Source organism: Neofelis nebulosa, chromosome 13 (genome assembly GCF_028018385.1).
Source record: "Neofelis nebulosa isolate mNeoNeb1 chromosome 13, mNeoNeb1.pri, whole genome shotgun sequence".
In the NCBI taxonomy this organism is placed as follows: Eukaryota; Metazoa; Chordata; class Mammalia; order Carnivora; family Felidae; genus Neofelis; species Neofelis nebulosa.
The window spans coordinates 26,515,688-26,537,211 of NC_080794.1; the positions used below are offsets into that span (position 1 = coordinate 26,515,688).

The window sequence follows — 21,524 nt, forward strand, 5'->3', positions numbered from 1 at the left end:
AAGGTGGAAAATCAGTCAGTACTGTACAAAGTCACAGGACTTTCCATGCACGTGGGGCTAAAGTGTGTTTGCAGGCATTTGTTAGCAATCTCACAGAAGACTGTTTTTTTTTATTATTATTATTACCATTGAGGAATAAACATATTGTTAGGACAATCTGAAATTAAAGTCATGATACTCAATACCACAGGTTTTCCCCCATGCATCTTACAGGTGTTATGATTGTTTCCAGACTGTCAGGGAAATATGTGTATGTTGTGAGAACATTCTCTATGCTGGCTCCTTATTCCTTTGTAGCAACAATATGGATTTTAGGTCCGTTGTTCACCTAAGTTAATTATATGATCAGTGAACTAGGCTCCTATGGGGTTGTATTTTTGCCATTTGATAGCAGATACAACATAATAGCTACCAGGCATTGATTATTTCCTATATGTTAGGCACTGTGCTAAACTCTACTATCTCACTTAATTCTCATAATCCTCACAATGCCACAAAACAATCTGACTTACAATGTCCATTTCATAGATGTACAAATAGCTGGAAAAACGAGGATTCAAATTAAAATATGACTCAAGCTTATGTTTTTTTTTAAACACTATAATGAAAATTTTCAAACAGATACAAAGTTTGAGAGAAAGGCATGAGTTTTATGTACTCATCACTCTGGTTCAATACTTATCAACCTCTTAGGAATATTATTTCTTGTATACTCCCTACTACTTTTTTTTCTGGAGAAGTCTGAGAGAAGGAAAAGAAAACCCTAGGCATCAAGGATTTTTTTTAACAAATAGTCACAATACCATTATCATATTTAACAAAGTAAAAATAATTCCTTCATAACACTAAGACCCTGTCACTGTTCAAATTCTCCCATTATGTCCAGTTAGCTCAGTAGGGTTGTTCAAATGAGAAGATCCACACCTGCATTAGGTTGAAATGTCCCTTAAGTCTTTTAATCTCCATAGGTGCCTTACTCCACCTTCTTTTTTCCATGACTACTTATTGAAAAAACTGGATAATTGATCATGTAGAATTTTCTAACTTCCATGATTTCATCCTCATGGGGTGTTATTTAACATGTTCTTTTTGCCCTGTACTTCCTATAAAGTTTTTTAAACATTATAAACTATAATGCTATTAGCATTACATTCTCCTATCCGAACTACTCTTTCCCTCATTATTTTTAGGTGCTGAAGTATCAAATGATTCATTAAATGAAAGAAGAAGAAAGAGATCTCAGTAAAACAAATGTGCTTCAGTAATGCTGGTGGGAGTACACAGGATGAATATCATTGCTCTAGACCAACGGTAGGCAAACTTTTTCTGCATCGGGCCAGATAGCAAATATTTTCAGCTTCTTAGGCAATACAAGTTCTATTGCAGCTATTCAACTCTGCCATTGTAGTGTAAAGCAGCCATACAAAATATGTAAAGAAATGGGAGTGGTTGTATTTCAATCAAATTTTATTTACAAAAACATGGGCACCTGGTGGCTCAGTTGGTTAAGCATCTGACTTTGGTTCAGGTCATGATCTCATAGTTCATGGGTTCGAGCCCTGTGTTGGGCTCTGTGCTCACAGCTTGGAACCTGGAGCCTGCTTCAGATTCTGTGTGTCCCTCTCTCTCTGCCCCTCCCCTGAACATGCTCTGTCTTTTTTTCTCTCTCTCTCTCAAAAATAAATAAATATTTTTAAAAAAACTTTATTTACAAAAACAGATGGTAGGCCAGATTTGGCCTAGGGGCTGACCTGCTGTATACCTACCAGCTATGGCTGAAGGTTTCAACTGTGTGTAACAGTTTACAAAAGAGGAAGTAAAACTATATGCTGTACATTGCGTATGCTCTGGTCCCCTTTTGCTGGCAGAAGGACACAAACTTCCTGATGACTTTTTAATTGTCTTGCTTGTCTCCATTGTGGGTCACTCCAGTGACCCAAGCATCACAGTGGATGAATTCTTGACCTGAGACAGCAGGTGGAGGGTCAGGTTAGGTCTGTAAGGAGACATGGTCTACCAGGAAGCTTACTGAGCCCAGAGTGGGATATGGTGCTAAGACCTCATCCCTTCCCCGCAGGAGTCAGGGCTTACTTACTTGCGATTTCCCTTTAAAATTGTGCCCTTGCCTGGATGAGAAGGACTTAATTAACCTCTATTACAAGTAGGCTAATTTTAGTGAGAAGAAGACTCTACTTCTAATTTTGCTCTCTTCCATATTCATGTACTCTCTCATACAGTGATGCATAGATGTCAAAAGTGTGCCTTGAAATTCTAACTCCCACATTTTTCTACACCTATCTGGCCCTTCCTAGAGGAATATTTTATATTTCTATAGCACTTGAAAAGTGTTGTAAAGGGCTTACCCTTATGTAATTTCACTTTACCTTCATGACACTCTATTGAAATAAAATCACTAACCCTATTTGACAGATACATAAACTGCAGAATAGAACTGGTCAGTAATTTGTATATTAAAAGACAAAGAATTAGAGGCAGAATCAGAATGATAATTCGGTTTTCTAGCTCCTTGTGCAGTAGTATTTTTCAGTCAGGGATCATAATGCCTCCATCTAACAACTATTGCTTCTCTCTATAAAATGGAGCTTCTGAGTGAAACACATATTTTTGTATTCCAGAATCTGGTAGTGACTGCTTCTGACAAATTGGAACAAACTGAAATGAAAGTGGTACCTTTGGACCACTCAATGGGACATTTATATTCTGATTCATCAGATAACTAATAAAAATGTTTTATGCCCTACTATGCACAAGACCCAGTGCTGCATTTCCATTATATAAGCGAGGAACAAAATTATGGATTCCCAACATATCAAAAGAGCCTACTGGTATTAGAGATGAAAATGCTTATTTAAGAGAACCCTCATTTGCTGCTTGTGAAATGTAAATTTACACATGCTTTCTGGGATGCAATTTGGCAGTATATATGAAAAGCCTTCAAATCTAAAACCACAGACACAAGGCAGAGGTTGGCTGCCATAGTCGAAAGGGCAGGAATGTTAAGAAAGACTCAGCCCTGAGGCCCAGGCACACTCCCTAAGACTGAAGCCAAGACAGAATGAAAGAACCCTCAGTCCCAGCAGGAGCCTAGCATAGAGTAACAAGCAACAGCAGTCAGCTGCCGAGGCCAGACAGGAGCTTCGTGAGAGACATCTTCATGCTTCAGGTGTGCAGGGAGAGCTGAGGATGAAGCACCAACACCACCTAAAATTTTCTACCCTCCTCCCCACCCAGCCGCCACCCTGAGCATAAGGGAGTGCAGCTCTCCTCCAGAGGAAGGAGGAGAAGCCTGTGGTACACTCAAACAAAATGTAAACTTTTGACTAGGCTCAACCTTCCACATTTATAGCCTGACAAACATGTGCCCATATCCAAAGATACTATTTACCTTAGTCACTCCTGCATTCTGTCTAGTGGAACAGTGAGCTACAGGCATCAAAAGTTAGGGGATTTCACCAAAGATACGGGGTTTCAGTCAAATGGAAACCCTTGGTAAGAAAAACCACAATATAAGAAACAATTCCTTTGATGGGCTCATCACCAGACTTCACACAGCTGAGGAAAGCATCAGTGAACTTAAAGATATGTCAATATAAATGATCCAAACACAAAGAAAAAAGAGTGGAAAAGAAAACCGAAATCTAAGGGATGTGGGACAGTACAAAACAAATGAGTTGAATAAGGAGAAGAGAGAAGATGGGGCAGAAGAAATACTTGAAGAGACAATGGTCAATAATTATCTCAAAATAATGAAATGCATGAAATGACATATCCAAGAAGCTTGGAGAACACCAAGCAAGATAAACTATAAACCAGCAAATGTCACAATTAGACACATCAATCTAATTTCTGAAAATGAAAGATAAAGGAAAAATTGTGAAGGTAACCAGAAGGAAAAAAGGACATATTTCATATAGAGAACAAAGACAATAATTACAGCCTCAGAAATTATGCAATGCTGAAAACGTAGTGGGCATCTTTAAATACTGAAAAATAAACACTTGTCAAATGAGAGTTCTATTCCCAGCCAAAATATCTTCTAAAAAATTAAGGAGAAATAAAGACTTTTTAAGATAAACAGAAGCTGGGAGTCCTCATTACCATCAAACCTGCAATACAAAAAACATTAAAGGAAGTTCTTCAGGCAGTAGGAATATGATACCAGACAAAGCTTAGACCCACACAGAGAAATACAGAAATGGCAAGACTGAAGGGAAATATAAAAGATAATTTATTATCTAAAGCAGGAACTGTAAAATGAACTATGGGCTCTACAACATGTGCAAAAGTAAATGAGAATGACCCTGTTCTCATATGTGTAAAGTGCTATAACTTTGAAGGTAGGCTGTGATAAATCAGTAACACACCACAAAATATATTATTAAATAAAAATATGCTCTCACATTTATGCATAAGTATATGTATACACACATTCTAAAAAAGCTGTAGAGATATTGACCCCAATGTTAATAATCTCTCCCTCAGTGCTGTGATTCTAGATGATTGTTTCTTCATGCTTTCCTAATCCAAAAATAAGGATTAATCTTTACTGTGTTTCCTAAACTATAAAACTGTCCTAGAAATACAAAGATTTTTCATAATGAGTTTAGGGGGTGGGGAATTCTAACATTACTTCAATTTTATTCCTTAGTAAGCATGTCACTGGAAATGAGAAGACCAGACCATAATCATCACTCTTCTTCCTGATATATGATGTTGGGAATGTGCCGTATCCTCTACCAATATTTATGTTTTTATCTGTAGAATGGACATAATACCTACAGTGCCTCCACCATGGGGTGGCCAAGTGCGGATATGAGATAATTCATGTCAGAAGCAGGAAGGAAAGTCACAGGTATTCCATATTTCTTATCTCATCCAACCCACACACCAACTCTAGAAACAGGTACTATCTAATTGTTTTTGTTTTTGTTTTTGTTCTTACAGATGAGGAAACTAGAACAAAAAATAAAAATAGCTTTCCAAAGTCACAAAACTGTCATAATTTGCTACCCCAAAGTTTATGCTTTTTTCACTAGAGCAGATCATGCTGTCCCTGAACTTCTAAACAGTATAAATCTAGGACCGATTCTTATTAGTAGAGCATTCCTGCAGCACCTCATAGTGTGCCAGCAGATAAAGAGAACACTGTGGTCCAATACTACAGCAGTTAAGAGCTAATACTCTGGAGCTAGACCACTTAGCTTCTAATCCCAGATCGACCCCACATTAGCTGTCTAACCTTAGGCAACTTCATTTAATTTCTCTGAATCACGGATTTGTTATCTATAAAATTAGGCCAATAATAGTTCTATCATATAGACTTGTCATAAGGATTGAGTTAGTAAGGGTAGTCTTTTTAATTTTTTTTGAGAGAGAGAGAGAGAGAGAGAGAGAAAGCACCAGTTTGGGAGGGGCAGAGAGAGACGAGACACAGAATCCCAATCAGGCTCCACACTGTCAGCTCAGAGCCCGATGTGGGGCTGGAACTCACAAACTGCAAGATCATGACCTGAGCCAAAGTCAAGAGTTGGATGCTTAACCAACTGAGCCACCCAGGGGCCCCAGGGTAGTCTTATTTTAAAATTTATTATTTATTTAGTTGTTTATTTTTAGGTGTGAAGCCTAATGTGGGGTTAGATCCCATGACCCTGGGATCATGACCTGAGCCGCAATCAAGAGTCGGACGCTTAATCGACTGAGCCACCCAGGTGCACCAATAAGGTAGTCTTAACAATGTTTCTTGGCATTTAGTAAACATTATAAAAAGTGTTAGCTATTATTATCCTTTTTATTATTTATAATATTGACATTTAAAAATGGATGACATAAACACATCTCACATGGCAGACCTGAAGTAATGAGTGAACTCTAAGAAGGTGCTAAAGGGACAGTTCTTAGGGCCGACGCAAGGGGTGTTGGAGATGGACAGGTCTGCTCAGCACAGTTCAGCCTGTGAAAACCTCAGAAGGGGTGTGTCTGGAGTAAGTGGAACTGGGGGGGGAGGGTGGAAGAAGGGGCATAGCAGTGGCTGATAGAACACGATACACGTGACAGAACGTGATAGAAACATGGGAAGCCATACTTTTTTTTAAACTTCCAAGGACTTGGAAGAAACAAGTACCTTTCTTGGGAAATGGTGGAATTGCTGGCTTTTTCTTTCTTCTCAGCTGTTTCTGAAGAACCTGGCTGAGGTAGTGGCCAAGTTTCTTTATGAAATTGTCACCAAAGCCAGATTTTTCCCACAACTTCCTGAAGTGAAATCAGAGCCCCTTCCTACCTTGTGATAAATGGAAGACTTTTCATTCCATTTAAACATATAAAGGGCAGTAGACCTCTGATCCCCAGTCCCCTCTCCTCTCTCTACTTTTCTTTAAACATGTCTGGGAGGTTCTCACTAAGTAGAAGAGCAGGTGGATGATAGCACTCACAGTCTTTTAGATAATGAAAAGTTAAACAATATGACCATTTTAGTTTAGTTCCTTGATATGGTCCCAATCAAACACAAATTCTAAAACAATTAAATATCCAACTGAGAGGGAACCCTCCATGACTGCTACAGCAGTCATTATTAAGATGACTATCATTGTTAAAGTCCATTTTCCTCTTACTTCATGAAGTTTTCCTTAAACGAAATAGGTCTTTTTAGGCAAAGTCTTTTCCTCTTCTCCAGTTTTACTAACAGCAACTTTTCTCTTTCTGTGATTTCTGGATAAGGAGATTAAGTCCACACAGGTCTTGCTGAGACTGACACTGAAAAATACTGATGCTATCGACACTCCCACCTCACTCTTCCCACAGAGACTGACCAGATCCTATAGGATTAGACATTGGGAGATGCTGGGCTCCCCAGGAGCAGCAGCAAATGCTTAGATGTTTGATGTCTGCTATAAAACCAGGCTCTGACTATTTGGATCTATTCTGCTCTAAAAACCTCAGGCAATTTATTTATGTTCTTTTAAGGATAATATGAAGCTGTTTATCGTTAATACTGTTAGAAGTTTTTACTTGGATTAACAGCAGATCTCTCATCAACAATTTAGATAAGGCTCTGCCAGGTCTCTCTCCAGCCCACCATCTCCTTTTGTTTAACGTTTGTTTAACATTTTGATTATTCATTCATCTGTTAATGGACACTCAGGTTCCTTCCACTTTGTGTGTATTGTAAACAATGCTACTATGAACATGGGTGTTTAAATATATCTTCAAGACTCTGCTTTTAATTCTTTTGTATTGAAGGAGTGGTCCTACTGGACCATAGGGTAACTCTGTACTTAATATTTTGAGTAACTTCCAAACTCTTCCATAGTAGCTGTATCATTTTACATTCATCCCACAAACAAAGGACAAGGGTTCCGGTTTCTCTAAACCCTTACCAACACTAGTTTTCTCCCCCTCCCCCCCCCCCGCCTCTCTTTTTTGATAGAAGTCATCCTAACGGGTGTTCAATGTGTACTTTTAAAATATATCTTTCAGGATACATTTCAGAGTTTCCATAATTCTATGAACAGTCATGAATTTTTGACCACCAAAAGCCTTTTTATTTTATAAGAATTTGTTAGAAAAGAGAATTCTGCAAAAAAAAAAAAAGGCACCTCTTGATTTAGACCAAACAACTCTTTGTTTTGCAGAACAAATGTAATTAAAATGAAAAAAAGGTATGAATTATTAGGCTCTTATTTTGGCTGGTTCCATGAGATACATCTCATTTAATCTCTACAACAATCCATGCATGAAGTAGATGCTGTTAGTTCAGATTCTCAGGTGAGTAGGGTGAAGCTGAAAGGAGCCTCAAGTCACACGGTGAGAAAAATGCCTGAGCTGGGATTAACCTAAATTTTCTGCTTCTAAAAGCTCTGCTGGCCTTGTCCAGGGGGTCACAAAGGAGAAACCATATCCAGATAGTGAGTCTCCCCTTAAACTTGGGCAAACATCAGCTGCAGCTCTGAATCCAAGCAGCATAGTCTCCATACTGAAAATGCTGCCAATGTGCAAGTTCCAACCGAAAGGAAACAGCATATCTCAGAGCTAATACAAATATGTAGAATCTAAAAGAGGGGCTAGTTCAGCTCTATCATTTTAAATAAGAACTCATGGCTTTCAGATTTCTTTAAAGGTGTCACTATTAGTACTCATTCAAAAGTAGCCCTCCCTGTTTTATAGTAAAGAAAGCCCCTCCTTGCCTGCGATATCTGGGCAGAGAGGCTTATAGTGTTGAACTGAATGGGGTATCAAAAGTTCAATTACAAAGTAATCAACTGCTTTCTGCACATTGAGGAAAGTTGTTTGAAAATTCTGTAATTCTTTAACATTAAAATAAGTTAATCTAGCAATATTAGATTTCCCATAGTGTTTCTAATGAATGAAGTCCACCCCTTTTTCTAACACCCTACCATCCAAGATTCTTAAAAACAAAACTATTAAGGGGCTTTACAATGATACATTTGCCACACTTCTATATCATTTCTGATAAATCTGGAATAAAATTCATCTATTTCTGTGTTAAATAATTTTCTTTCCCATCCAAAAAGTAAATCACTCTTATAGGCTTCTGAGATGTAAGTTAACTTGAAATTGTTAGTTTCTCAGGTATTCTGCCTTCATTTGGTCTTTGGACAAACCAGATCCTTGCTTGGATAAATTAGATCCTTGCAGAAGTTTCAAACATGTCAAGGAACGAAAACAAGGTCTTTGAAGTTTTTAAGGAAAAAGCAATTGGAAAAGAAGCAGTCCTGGCATAAATGGCCTTATCTGTGTGCAGTGCACTTGTCCTGACATGATGCTGCTCTCAAGGGACCATGAAGACCTCGGCCACTCAGGGACCAATATCACACACCCTTACGGCCACCCAGCCTCTGCAGGTGCCAGCTGATGCTCACGCATGAGGCATATTAAAATGGGGCAGGTCTGGATCCAAATCCCTGTTATTCTATTTTACTCACAGTAGGATCTGGGACAAATGACATTGTGGGATCTCCATTTGCTCATCTATTCTTAAGGCCTCAAATGGTGTGCTTTATATAAAAGTACTTTGTAAACTGTATACAAAATGTAAATTCAAGGTTACATTATTAAGATGTTATAAAGATAGTTATTATAAGCCAATCAGTTACTAAGAGTTCTGTGGCTCAATTTTGGACAAGATTTTCATAGCACGGCCTCAGTCAGTATTTTCTTTGTGTGTGTGTGGGGGGTCAAGATCTATGCATTTTATTTTTATTTTTATTTTTTTAATATTAAATATAATTTATTGTCAAATTGGTTTCCATACAACACCCAGTACTCATCCCAACAGGTGCCCTCCTCAATGCCCATCATCCACTTTCTCCTCTCCCCCACCCCCACCCCCACCATCAACCTCAGACAGTATTTTCTTATTGTGCCTTATCAGAAGAATCACCCAAGGAATTTGTTACAAACACAGATTGCAAAGCCCTATCCCAAAGGTACTGACTCCGAATATAAGGGAACAGGAGGCTGCTGGCCAGCTGGGGACACTGGCTGTGAGGCTCTGACTTGGGGGCAATGAAAAAGTGGTTTTTAATTTTCAAGCTCAGAGGAACTCACTCCTTGTAGAGACAAGCTCACCTTGTATTTCTTCTTACCGGAAAATGGATATTATACCTTTTTGTCAGAAAGCCATTAAGTTTCTACATATCAAGAGTTCATTTCAAACCATGATCTTTCAGGATTCAAAAATGCAGAAGTAATAGAGGTAAATAAAATGTGGGGGAGATGGGAAGGCATTGTATTTTAGAATGAATTTGATGATTTGTTAGTTTTTAGGTTGGCTCACCTCTCAATTTAAATGTTCTCAAATGTGTAATGGGATTTACTAGTAAATTAAAAAAAAAAAACCTTTTAAACTCCTTTTAAAAAATGTATTTAATTCACTTTGCGGCTCTGGCACAGGCCGAGAACACAATGCCAGCTGAGACAAGAGAGGCTGCTGTTGGTTCTGGTTTTCCTGTGATGATCCTGGATTCAGTACAAAGCCCAGTACATGTGGCCTCCAATATTAGAATAGTATGAACTACATAGTCTGAGTATTTTTTCGGGTCTGATTTGAGTGTATTTACTTTTTCTTAGCCCAAGCTCCACCACCTTAAAGCTGTGTGGCTTTGCACAACTTATTTAACTGCTTGCTTCCCAGTGTAAAATGGATATCATCCCCACACCTCACAGGCTTACTGTGAGGAATAAATAAAATCATGTATAGGAAGCTTATTATAGTACCTCATACCTAGTAATAAATGAAAGCTGTTACCTAAGTTTGTTTTAACTTTGTATAAGTTTTGTCCACTTCATATTGAAAGTCTCAGTAGTAAGAGCTGAAAAGAACCTTAGGGTCTTCTGGCCCACCTACCCTTAGGGGTATGTCACTGGGAGAAACTCAATGCACTGACTGAGCATGACCTTCCGGGACCTTTTTTTCCATCCTGGGATATCCCACCTCTCTACCTGCACTGTAAAGAGATGTTCAATCCACATGTCTCAGGGGGTATTGTTGGCATGTTGGCATGGCATGGTTGGGGTACTGTTCTTTGCATGGGTCTGTCCCCATCGGAGAAGATTTAGCCATCCTGGTCCTGTCCCATTACATTCCAGCCACGATGACAACCAAAAATGCCTCTGCAAATTTCTAAATCTTCTGTGGAGAAGGACAATCTCCCTTTTCCTACTGAGAAACTGTGGATGTAGGAGGACTCTAGTGAAGTCACCTCTGAGGAGAGGCACATCAGACCTGGGGTTGGACAAGCTTCTCCTTGAGCACAGTTCTTTTCCCTATGTGACTGGAGCCAGCCACAGCTCACAGCCAAATGTCCTCATCTCCCCTTCATCATGTATGTTCTAACATCTTAAACACCACTGCCACCATCCTACTTTTCCATGTAAGGTCCTGCAACGGCTTGTAGACAGAGATTGGAATGGTGATTACCAGGGGCTGGCGGGCTGGCATTTAGGGAGATGTTACTTAAAGGCCCAAACTTGCAACTAGTAGATGAATAAGTTCTGGAGAGCTAATGCACAGCCTGGTGATTATAGTCAATAATGCCTGTCTATGTCTAGTCTCATTTCACATTGGCAAGTGGGCTTCCGCCTCCATTTCTTAGACTTCATTCTAATCCCTGTGTTTCCAGCACAATTTAGCTCTTCAGTTTTTTCCCAACTATGCTAGCCAATGCTGATCTCCTACCTGAACTTGTTTTCTTAAACCTCCTCCATTTACTTGGGAGAGAGCCAGTAAATGACTGGTCATGTTTCTCACGTTCATCCCTTTGCAACCTTTGGTTCTGCTCCTGTCCTAAGCTCTTCCCTCTAGGTGCCCTTTCACCCTTTCTGCACATTCTTCAAACCACCAGGGGAAGAAAGGAAAGATTTTTTGTCACAGAAGAACTACAGTGCTCAGGGGCAGCCCAGGGTGCATTTGAGGGCTCATCCAAATGTACTATTTGATGACAGTGTGGACAGCATTCTGAATGTTCAGCAGAGGGGCCCAGGAGCCCTTCACCGCTGTTTGCACTCACTGGAAGAAATGAAAATTCTACAGCTGATGAATAATTCTCTTTTAAAGTGCAAATGAATAAAGGGAGCTCTGCCAACTCCTACCTTAATAGAACTTTATTTCACGGAATTTTAAAATAGGATTTATTCGGGTTGTTTAAAAATGTCCTCAGAGCAACAATTCCAGAGCAGCACTGCAGGAAGCAGGGCACAAGTCCAAAGAGGAAAGCTGACACAAAGAGAAACATGGACCTTCCAATTTCTATGATCTAATTAGAATTCTTACTGTCTCAAACAATGTCATAGTAATCGTTTCTTAAATGACTAAAGGCTGACCTTCTCATGCAGATAAACACCACTGCAGGGTAAATCCAACATTCTGGGAAGCAACATTTCTGACTACCTCTAGAAGTACTCTAGAGAGCTTCCATGATGCCACTTGCTTGACATATGTCATGCTTTACAGATGAATGTGGTTTACGGTGATGGGTCTCCTCCCAGACGAAAAAAGTAATGACAACCTCCACCACAGACATGGCTAGGGTCCTTGTCCATGTTTTGTGGGTCAAGCACTGTGCTAAGCAATGTATAATGGACCATCTCATTCAGTCACAGTGACGTTATGCACTGGGTGCCATTATTGGATCTATTTTATGGATGATAAAGCTGAAGCATAACTAACCTGCCCAAGAGCACACAAAGTCAGCCACATTGTTAGTATGGGACCCAGCAGTCTAGCTGAGGTGCTGTTTATTGTAACACTGTACTATACCTACTCTCTGTCAGGAAAGGAGAAGGGAGGTGAAGGTGGCCTCCACCACCATCAGACAGGGTGGTCGGGCAGAGGGGAAAGGCTTGTGACTGAAATGCTATTTGTCTCACCCAGCTGTTAGGAAAACTGCAGGCCCTGTGATGAGGAGACTTTCCCTGGACCACATTAGGACAGAGGACGCGGTCAGAACAAGAGCCAGGGGTCCGACACGAATCTAAAGACTCTTCTTCAGCTACAACTTAGAAACATCACCTCTTCAGAAGAGAACACAGATCCCATACCACACAGCAAGATGTTAGTAAGTTACAACATACTCATGATTTGAGATTAAAATGTTCCTTTAAAAATTATATAGGATGGGTCCCAGCTGGTTCAGTCAGAAAAACATGCGACTCTTGATTGTGGGGTTCTAAGTTTGAGCCCCACATTGTATGTAGAGATTATTTAAAACTAAAATCTTTAAAAAAAAATATTTAGTTATTTTCTAGGAGATTCTCCCTTTGATGTGACAGTCAGGAAATGAAATGAAAAAGGCAGGGGAGAGATTGCATAGCGTGCTAGAAGAATCTCTCTGTACAAGGTGTATCTCTCACCACTCTATCCTTGGCTTATTGGTTTTGTTCCTCCTGATGTGTTAATGTCACCATGGAAACAATATTATGGTTGATGCAGTAGCCGCATTGCTACTTTCCCATAATTCACATTCCTTTGCTAATGCTTCCAAATCCCCATTTTCATTCCAAAGGTGGTTTATATAACCCAATTTTTAAAAGTCTTTGTCTTTAATGCTTCTGAGCCTGTACTAGGATACAAATCTAATTTTCTCTATCTTTGAAAATATTTGTCAATAAAAACGAACGTGGTGTGTGTGTGTGTGTGTGTGTGTGTGTGTGTGTGTTAAAAGAGTTAACAGGACTGTTTGGGGTGATTTTTCTCTTCTTTCATTTGCTTTGTATTTTATTTTATTTTACTTTATTTATTTTTAAAGTTTATTTATTTATTTATTTATTTTGAGTGAGAGAAAGAGAGTGAGAGGGTAGGAGGAGATGAGAGAGAGGGGGAGAGAGAATTCCAAGCAGGCTCCATGCTCTCAGCACAGAGCCTGATGTGGGGCTCGATCCTAAGAACGTGAGATCATGACCTGAGCTGAAATCAAGAGTCAGACGCTTAACCCATTGAGCCACCCAGGCACCTCTATTGCATTTCATCTGAAAAACAAATTGTATAATGCAGGTAAAATATAGTAAAAATATATTTGCATTGGAACCTGTACCCAATCCAAAGTAGAGTCTCCAGAAGTGCCACAGCCCTGTTAAGCCGTTTCAAGAGTCACACTCTTACTGGCATGATGCTCCCTGCTTCTCTGTGTAGTAGCCGATGTCTTTTCTAGTGCCCTCTGGTGGGGGCTTGATTGGGACTTGACAGTCCAGAACCTGAGGCCCTGTTCAAAACACTCTTAATTGAACAAAGCTTGGCAGCAGCCTTGGGTGACTGGTCCTTTATTCTAGCCTTGTCTTCCAAGGTCATCTACACTGTCGAATAACGAGTCTTCCTGCTGCTCAAATAAGCCTACCCCTCGGCACCCGACATTCAATCTGTGGCTTTGGTACACTTGCTTAAAACATCACTATTAGAATCCTATGGATTCTGCATCTCCCTTAATGTGGCTGATGTCAGTTTGGGAAGCAGCTCCCTCAAGTCAGGTGAGATTCAGCCTGAAATTCTAAGACAGGAGAGGATTGGAGCTTGAGGAAAGTGGGTTTCGATAGGGGCTGCCTGCCCAGGAGTAGTGGACACGGATGCCTGAATGTTATTTGTTCATTCAATCTTGAATTCAATCAATAGATATTGAGTCTTTCCCAGTACTAAGTGCTGGACCCTACCCTAAGGATTCCAAAATGTGTAATAATACACAGGTCTGTCTTTGAGGAATTCAAAGTCTTGTAAGTGCAGCAAAAAGGACATGGGAGTTGTATTTCATTACATCCCTACTTCAGCCTGTATAGGATTGAGATAATACATGTCAAATGCTTAACAAAGAGCTGAAACTTAGTAAATATTCAATAAATTATAACTATTTTGAAAATCATTATTACTATAAATTTCATCTATAGAAAAAAGGAAGAAAATGAACATCTACTGAGCCCTTATTCTATAACAAGCAGAGTCCCACATGTCTTCACATTGTAGCCCTCTGGCTGAGTGGGATGCAGCTGTATGCCAAAGTACCGTTTCATCAAAGGCAGATAAAGGGCTGTCAGGCAGGAGAAAAGAAAAAAGGGAAAAAAAGGTCCTGCCCTCTTATAGTACAATGAGTAATGGTTCTCCGAAATAAAATGCCTACCTCTCCTAAAAAATCGACATGGCAAGAAATAGGTTCTCTGTTGCAGAGTCCTTCACTGAAGACTGAAAAGATTAACTTCATGGTAAAGTGACTGTCACAGAGCTCAGCACCTGGGGAGTACTGAGGAAGAGGGTATTTACCAGGTGAGATGAGAATATCACAGGGCAGGAGCTCGAGAGAGGGTGAATGAGGCATCTTAGCCTTCAAGGGGCTTAGTGAACTCATAAGCAGAGTGTGCCAGACATTACCACACACATGAAAGAACAGGCAACACCCACTGTGACAGCGAGAGCACACAGTGTGATGAACACATACAGTGGTGTGACGGGGGAGAGCAGCTTATTTTAGGGGGTCAGAGAATGCATATTTGAGGAATAGGATACAAGCACCCTCTACACAGATTTAAAAACTGAGGTTTTTAGAAGTGAAGTAACCATGTGGTAAAATCTAGTGACTGGAAACCTCTCTTGAGATTTATCTTGATTTCCAGTACATCTGAAATTCTCGTAGCATGAGTTGGGAAGAAATCACTACATTAAAGCTTCTAGTAATTAAAAAAAATTTTTTTAATGTTTACTTATTTTTGAGAGAGAGAGTAACAGCGCATGAGTGGGGGAGGGGCAGAGAGAGAGAGAGAGGGAGACCCAGAATCTGAAGCAGGCTCCAGGTTCTGAGCTGTCAGCACAGAGCCTGACATGGGGCTCGAACTCACAAACCATGAGATCATGACCCGAGCCGAAGTTGGACACTCAAACTGACTGAGCCACCCAGGCACACCAAAGCTTCTAGTAATTTTTATTTCTCTTTTGCAAAAACATTTCAATTTTATATTTGGTGGTGATGTGGTAGTTTCTAGTTTCATAATGAGAAAGGCAAAATATTCCTTTGGAGCAAAAAGGGCAAGTCCATCAGAGTAAAATTGCTCTGCAGAACTATTTAAGGGATCATTTTCCTTGGGTGAGGGAGTTACATTTAGAGATAATTATGATATTGATGGGAAGGAAGACCTGAGACTAATGGTATCTCAGCTTTGTTCTAAAGAACTTTTTGTGCTGATGGAAAGAAATACCTTTGTGTTAATACACTAGTTACTGGCTATAGGTGGCTATTGAGCACCTGAAATGTGGTTACTGAGAATGAGAAATAGAATTTTGAATTTAATTTAATTTAAATTAAAGTTAGTCCCCACTAGATAATGGCTGCTGAGTTAAAATGGTCTAGGAAACATAACCATGTTTGCTCTTATTGGGTCCAGAGACTAGGTGAAGGGGCTTGGAATCTGGCTAAGAGAGACACAATAAAAGGGGTTTCACTAGTGGGAAGCAGGATAGTCTGCAACACAGTGGCCTCTGGGGCTCAGATGGGTGGTACCTAGAGGTACCCTGGAGACTGGGTCATAAAGCCAGTGGACTTTGGGGGCACTGTTGTCCAGAACCAGTCCTTCAGCTTTGCTTCTGTCATCTGAATACCCTTCATCACGCTATGTTTTTGGAAAAGTCATGTTTGTTATTATAGCCTAGACTCAGTTGTGCTTTGGGAAATTAAGGGAGAGACTGTGTTATATGGCTTAGCACTTTGGGGCCTAACCAAATTAATAGACTAAGGGCAGTAGGTTTCTGAAGTCTGAGTCTCTAAATCTAGTCCATAATTGAAGCCCTTTAATGTTTGCTAGACTGAATTTAATTTAGAAAGGAAACCTCCAGATAATGTTTATCCACGGCATTGCTTTGCTCATACACATGCTGAATCATGTTGACCACTTATGTGGGCAGATTGTAAGTCTGACACTTCTATTTTTCCACCAGTAGGTTTAGCAGTTCACCTATCTAAAATAACCTTTCTTTTTTTTAAATGTTTATTTATTTTTGAGAGAGAGAGAGAGAGAGACAAAGAGAGAGCACAAGGGGGCAGGGAGGGAGAGAGAGAGAGAGAGAGAGAGAGAGAGAGAGAGAGAGAGAAAGAATTCAAAACAGGGTCCAGGCTCTGAGCTGTCAGAACAGAGCCCAATGCAGGGCTTGGAAACCCACAAACATCAGATCATCACCTGAGCCAAAGTCAGACGCTTAACTGACCAAGCCACCCAGGCACCCCTAAAGTAACCTTTCATATGACTTAATTGAGTTCTGAATATGACCCAGCACCTCCAAAAATCTTGTTCAAAGGATCTAATATTTGAGAAAGGCAGTCCAATGGACATGTTAAGTCATCATTCATCTGTGACACACATGCCAAGTTCTAATCACACACAATTAGAACATCATCAAGCTGAGTACCTGGCCCATAGCCTCCCTCCCACAGCCTCCTGGGGCTGGGTGCCTTCACGGACAAAGATTTAGCATCAATACGCAGGATGGAGCAATCAGAATTGAGTCTTTTGAAATGTGGTGATTAAAGGTATTTTCAACTATGAAACTCACTGTTCTTAATAGAGGATAAAAAATCATATTTACTTCATATACACACAAAATTGTCTCTATAGATAACTGTAAGACTTCTTTTGTCAAAAAATGAAAATTATATATCTTAGCTCCCCTTTCCACTACATATATCAAAGCCCTACACCTAAATTTGTCCTCTGGTTATATTTACTGGTTCATTCCAGCTGCTTGGTAACATTTTCTTTTTCTGTTTCATCCTCAGGTGGCTTAATTTGTATGTAATTAATTTGCAAACCACCTGAAATCCTTTTGGAAACAAATGAGGTACAGAACTGAAACACATAAATCCCTAATTCTTTCCAGAGATCAAACCCAAAAAGTACTAAATAGCAAGACCAATATAAGGATATTTTATTCAATTGCCTTTCCAAAATGGGGAGTTGGATAATCATTTACAGGCGAAAAGTCAATGACATGAGTGAACATTAAGTTGGGTGGTCGATTATATTTGATGAAAAAAACTCTTAGCCAGCAAAATAAATAAATAAATAAATAAATAAATAAATAAATAAAGTATTAATATATCTCCTTCAGTCAATAAAAGGAACTTTGCGGTCATCCACATAGTAATTTGGCCTTCAGTTAGTCCAGTGAAAAATGCTTTACTGGAATGATAATCAGTAGCCACTCTGGTGTGTCTTAGTTACATTCTCTTCCCCAAGAGAGTTCGAATAATTTGCTAAGAGAGCAGGGGTCATGCTTAAATTCTGACAGTGTCAATGCCATGTCAGCAGACTCAATTCAGGGAGTGAAGAACACTGGAGCTGCATTGCCGTGTTCAGCAGCTACTCTATTAACTCCCTGCAGTGGACCCATGGGGCTGACCAGGTCTTCATGGATAATCCAGAAGGAAATATTGAAGATGTCACACAAGGTATCTTACATACAAATAGCAAAATTATAATGCAAAATCAAAACTGACATCATAAAAATCAAAGACAGGTGTAGTAAACAGGTGAGTGTGCTATAAATCGGTTAATGTTAATTGCAACTCCGAGGTACACACTGGTTAGGATGTGCTTTATAGCTGCATAAATTCACCAGCCCTGCAGAGAAGCATAGAGAACAATCTGTTCTGCTGTGTACTCCCTTTAGCTACACCGTGTTTGTTTCGGCCTCGTGTCTGCTTTGGAAATGCACATCTACCACATGCAGGAAATTGATTCCAGGGTGCTGTCCTTGGTCTTATTCCTCAGCTCTCTTTGCTAACAGGCAGCCATTGTCTAGGTCATGTACTCAACCCACAAAGAACTACCAGACTCCATCTGCCTTTCTTCAGTGATCCGTCACAGCCAGCTAACAGATATCACAGCCCCCTAAGACAAGGGCTGCTGTTATTTGAAATTTACCTCCAACCATCTAATCAACACCTCGTTCGAACCGGGTTCCTGAGGCATATGGTTTACGGTCATGATTTGCAGCTAGCTTTTAGCAAGCAGGGCTTAATGACCCTTCCTTTATTGTTCTGACCAGGTAAAATCTGTTCCCCTCTGTGTTCCACAGTATCTTACTTTCCAGCTGCTGTTTCTGCTACATCCCTGGAGGACTGGGACTCAGAAAGACCCTGCTGAGGCTGGCCAGGGAGAGGCCTTGGTACCAAAGTGCAGATGCTGGATTCCTAGGCAGTAGAATTACTAGAGATCTGGAACCTCAAATGGGTTTCTTTAAGCTGTCTGTGAAGACTAATTCTTCTCTGACCTCCTAAAGCAAGTCATCAATCACCAACCAGAGGGGAGCCTCAAGTGTTGGGGTGTAAGCAACCACACGGGCCTCCTACAAAGTACAATCCAATTAAAGCACAGCTTTCAGCTCAGAGTGCGGGCAGGCCTCGTTAATTAGGGATGACTGGAGAAAATGCCTTTGTAAATCAGAAAACACTCTGAATTTTAACATATTTTATACATAAGTACAATGTGGTTATTTTAAACCACAGGCAAGGTTAAGGAAGTGGGTCTGAGATCTCCATTGATCTTTAATCAATAAATTAGCATTCATTTGTGATTACCACGTTCAGCGTTTTAAGGTAAGTGGATGCTTTGGAATTGCTTGAAGGAGTCCAAAAATACTGTAATTTGTCCTCTTAAATTCCTCATTACTTCAGCATCAGGAAATTTCTGAACAATGGCACAAAGACAAACTTCAAACACTACCCTGACATAAATTTTCCAAATGTCCTAATTAGAAGATGTGATTTAATGAGGTTTTCATTATACTGTATATTACAGAAATAAAACCAGAAGAATGCATCTTCAAGACAAGAACTTCAGTTTTAACACTGACATGCCCTATTGATGCTAGACTTAAAGAGGTGCTTCACTTTGTCCTTCAAAAGGTCAAATTAGGTTTCAGCCCAGCCATGTCAGTGAATCCCAAGGATACACTTAATGCAGTAAGAACAGAGCTCTGCAGTGACATGGACTGACTGGCACTCTTGAGTCATTAAAACCGATAAAGGCTTACAGCAAGCTGATGACAATAGTGTAGGAAATAGCTTTTATATTAGTACAATCTGAGTTCTTATTAATTTTTATAGAACTAATGAATTATAAGAAGAGAAGGAAAAATGAACCCCTACAGTCACCTACAGGAGACACAATACTGGTGTGGTTAGGAGCTTTGGGGCCGAAATCCTGCCTTTCCTAATTTGCTGGCTCTGGGATCCCGGACCAGCTGCTTCTTATTGCTAAGTTTTGGTTTCCTCTTCTGTAAAACAGGGATAAATAACAGTTTTTGAATAAGTGACGTTTGAAAAATGCTTAGCCTGGCATCCGCCACATGGTAGTGACTTCAAACATGGTATTACTTCCACAGCTATCGGGAATGAATGCTAGTTTCAGCATACGCCCTCTCTCCAGTGTCATCTAATCCCATTTTCTCCTCATGTGTAAGGTTTTAGCAAAAACACTACTTTACATGCTATGTTCGAAATCCCAGTGCTGATGCTGTCGTTGTCGACAATGTGTCGGGCACTGTGCTAAGTGCTTTACATACACTCTCTTTTAAACTCCACAGTGACCCAGTGAGGGAGTGGTGATATTATTGTGTTATGATTTAACTTCATAATTCAGATCATTTCATCTTATAAATGAGGAAACTGATGGGATACAGAGAGAAAAGTTAAAGCCAAAATTGGAACCCGGGGAGTCTGGATCCACCCCTATCCTGCTTCCTATTTCATTTCTACTGCTGCTGCTGAGGTTTCTTATGCTCGGACCTAGCATCGGACTGGTGTTTATGCTCAGAGCAGTACTGGTCTGGATATCCCAGTTTCCATCCATTGGTGCACACGATACTGTAACTCCTTTCTCCAGGGATAAGAACTTACTCAGGGTACAGAACCTTGTTACTCATTATGGAAGTCTGTAGGAGACAGAGGATAAAAGCAAAAGATGGTCTCTAGCTTTTGGGTTCTGAAGTTTAGGTCTCATCCAGATATTCCACCATATTCCCATCTGCAAGGTCAAGACCCTGATACCTAAAGCACGATGAGCGCCATCTGACTTATTTCTAACGGTCTTGGAAATTTCTACTTGGGGAAGGGTTTGTACTTTCCCAGTACATGGGAAACAGTCACGATTCCTTGAATTGCATCTTCTACATGTTCGGTTATATATGTATCCTCCCCACCCCCATTTCCCATGATCTTGGCTTATTTTTTCTGTTAGGAAATAGGTGCGCCTATATAAAAGCAAGAAAACACAGCAGGAAAAGTAGAAAACCACAGCTCTCCATGTGGGTAGACAGGGGCAGACAGGACCCCTGGAGGTCATCTGTCTCAATCCCCTCCTCATGCTGGGAACAGAGGGCTCAGAATTGTTTCTCATACTTTCAGGGCAGGTCATACTGCAATGCTCTTACCCTTGCCGTGAAGTCCACAGCAGCCGCTCGGTTTAACAGCAACGTGGCTACATTGATATTCCCATAGTGAGCAGCTATGTGGAGAGGAGTGAAGCCACTCTGTAAAGAAAACATAGCAGGCATTCAATGGACACTTGCCGGCCCCTTGTCTGACACGCGAAAACCATAACCCTGCCCAAAGAAAAAGGAGGAAGCAAAATATGCTAAGGTCCACATTCCATTCTGTACTAGGTTTCTTTCAATTAGTGCCAATTGTTCACAGGGTTTCAAATAAACGCCAAACTCATAGGCAGAGGAATAGCCAGGAAGGAACCAAGGGTGCAGACTGAATAATTTCAGTAGTCCAGTAGCAGAACTATACAGAAGCCAACGTTTCAAAAAGTCAAAACAGGAATGACAAGAAAAATCTATAGCTTATAGAAAGTTTGATTAGTACTGCTGTTTTATTATCAATGATAGAATTGTCCATTGAAACTCTTTGTCAAAATTCAATTTGTTTAATATATTTAATACAGAGCAAATGCCAATTTCAATGATAAAACCAATTTGGGGGGAGGTCACTACAATTGGTCTTGTATAATGGGTGATT

At 40.1% G+C, this 21,524-nt stretch overlaps 1 protein-coding gene across 29 annotated transcripts in view; it reads right to left on the reverse strand.

Moving 5' to 3' along the window:
* The window catches only part of ANK3 (ankyrin 3), a 342,851-nt gene that overhangs the window by 196,599 nt on the left and 124,728 nt on the right, over window positions 1–21,524 (reverse strand). For all 29 annotated transcript variants that reach the window (XM_058696391.1, XM_058696392.1, XM_058696389.1 and 26 more), the window contains one exon: window positions 20,936–21,034. In XM_058696391.1, coding sequence (XP_058552374.1) covers window positions 20,936–21,034 — 99 coding nt within the window. The remainder of the gene's footprint in view (window positions 1–20,935; window positions 21,035–21,524) is intronic.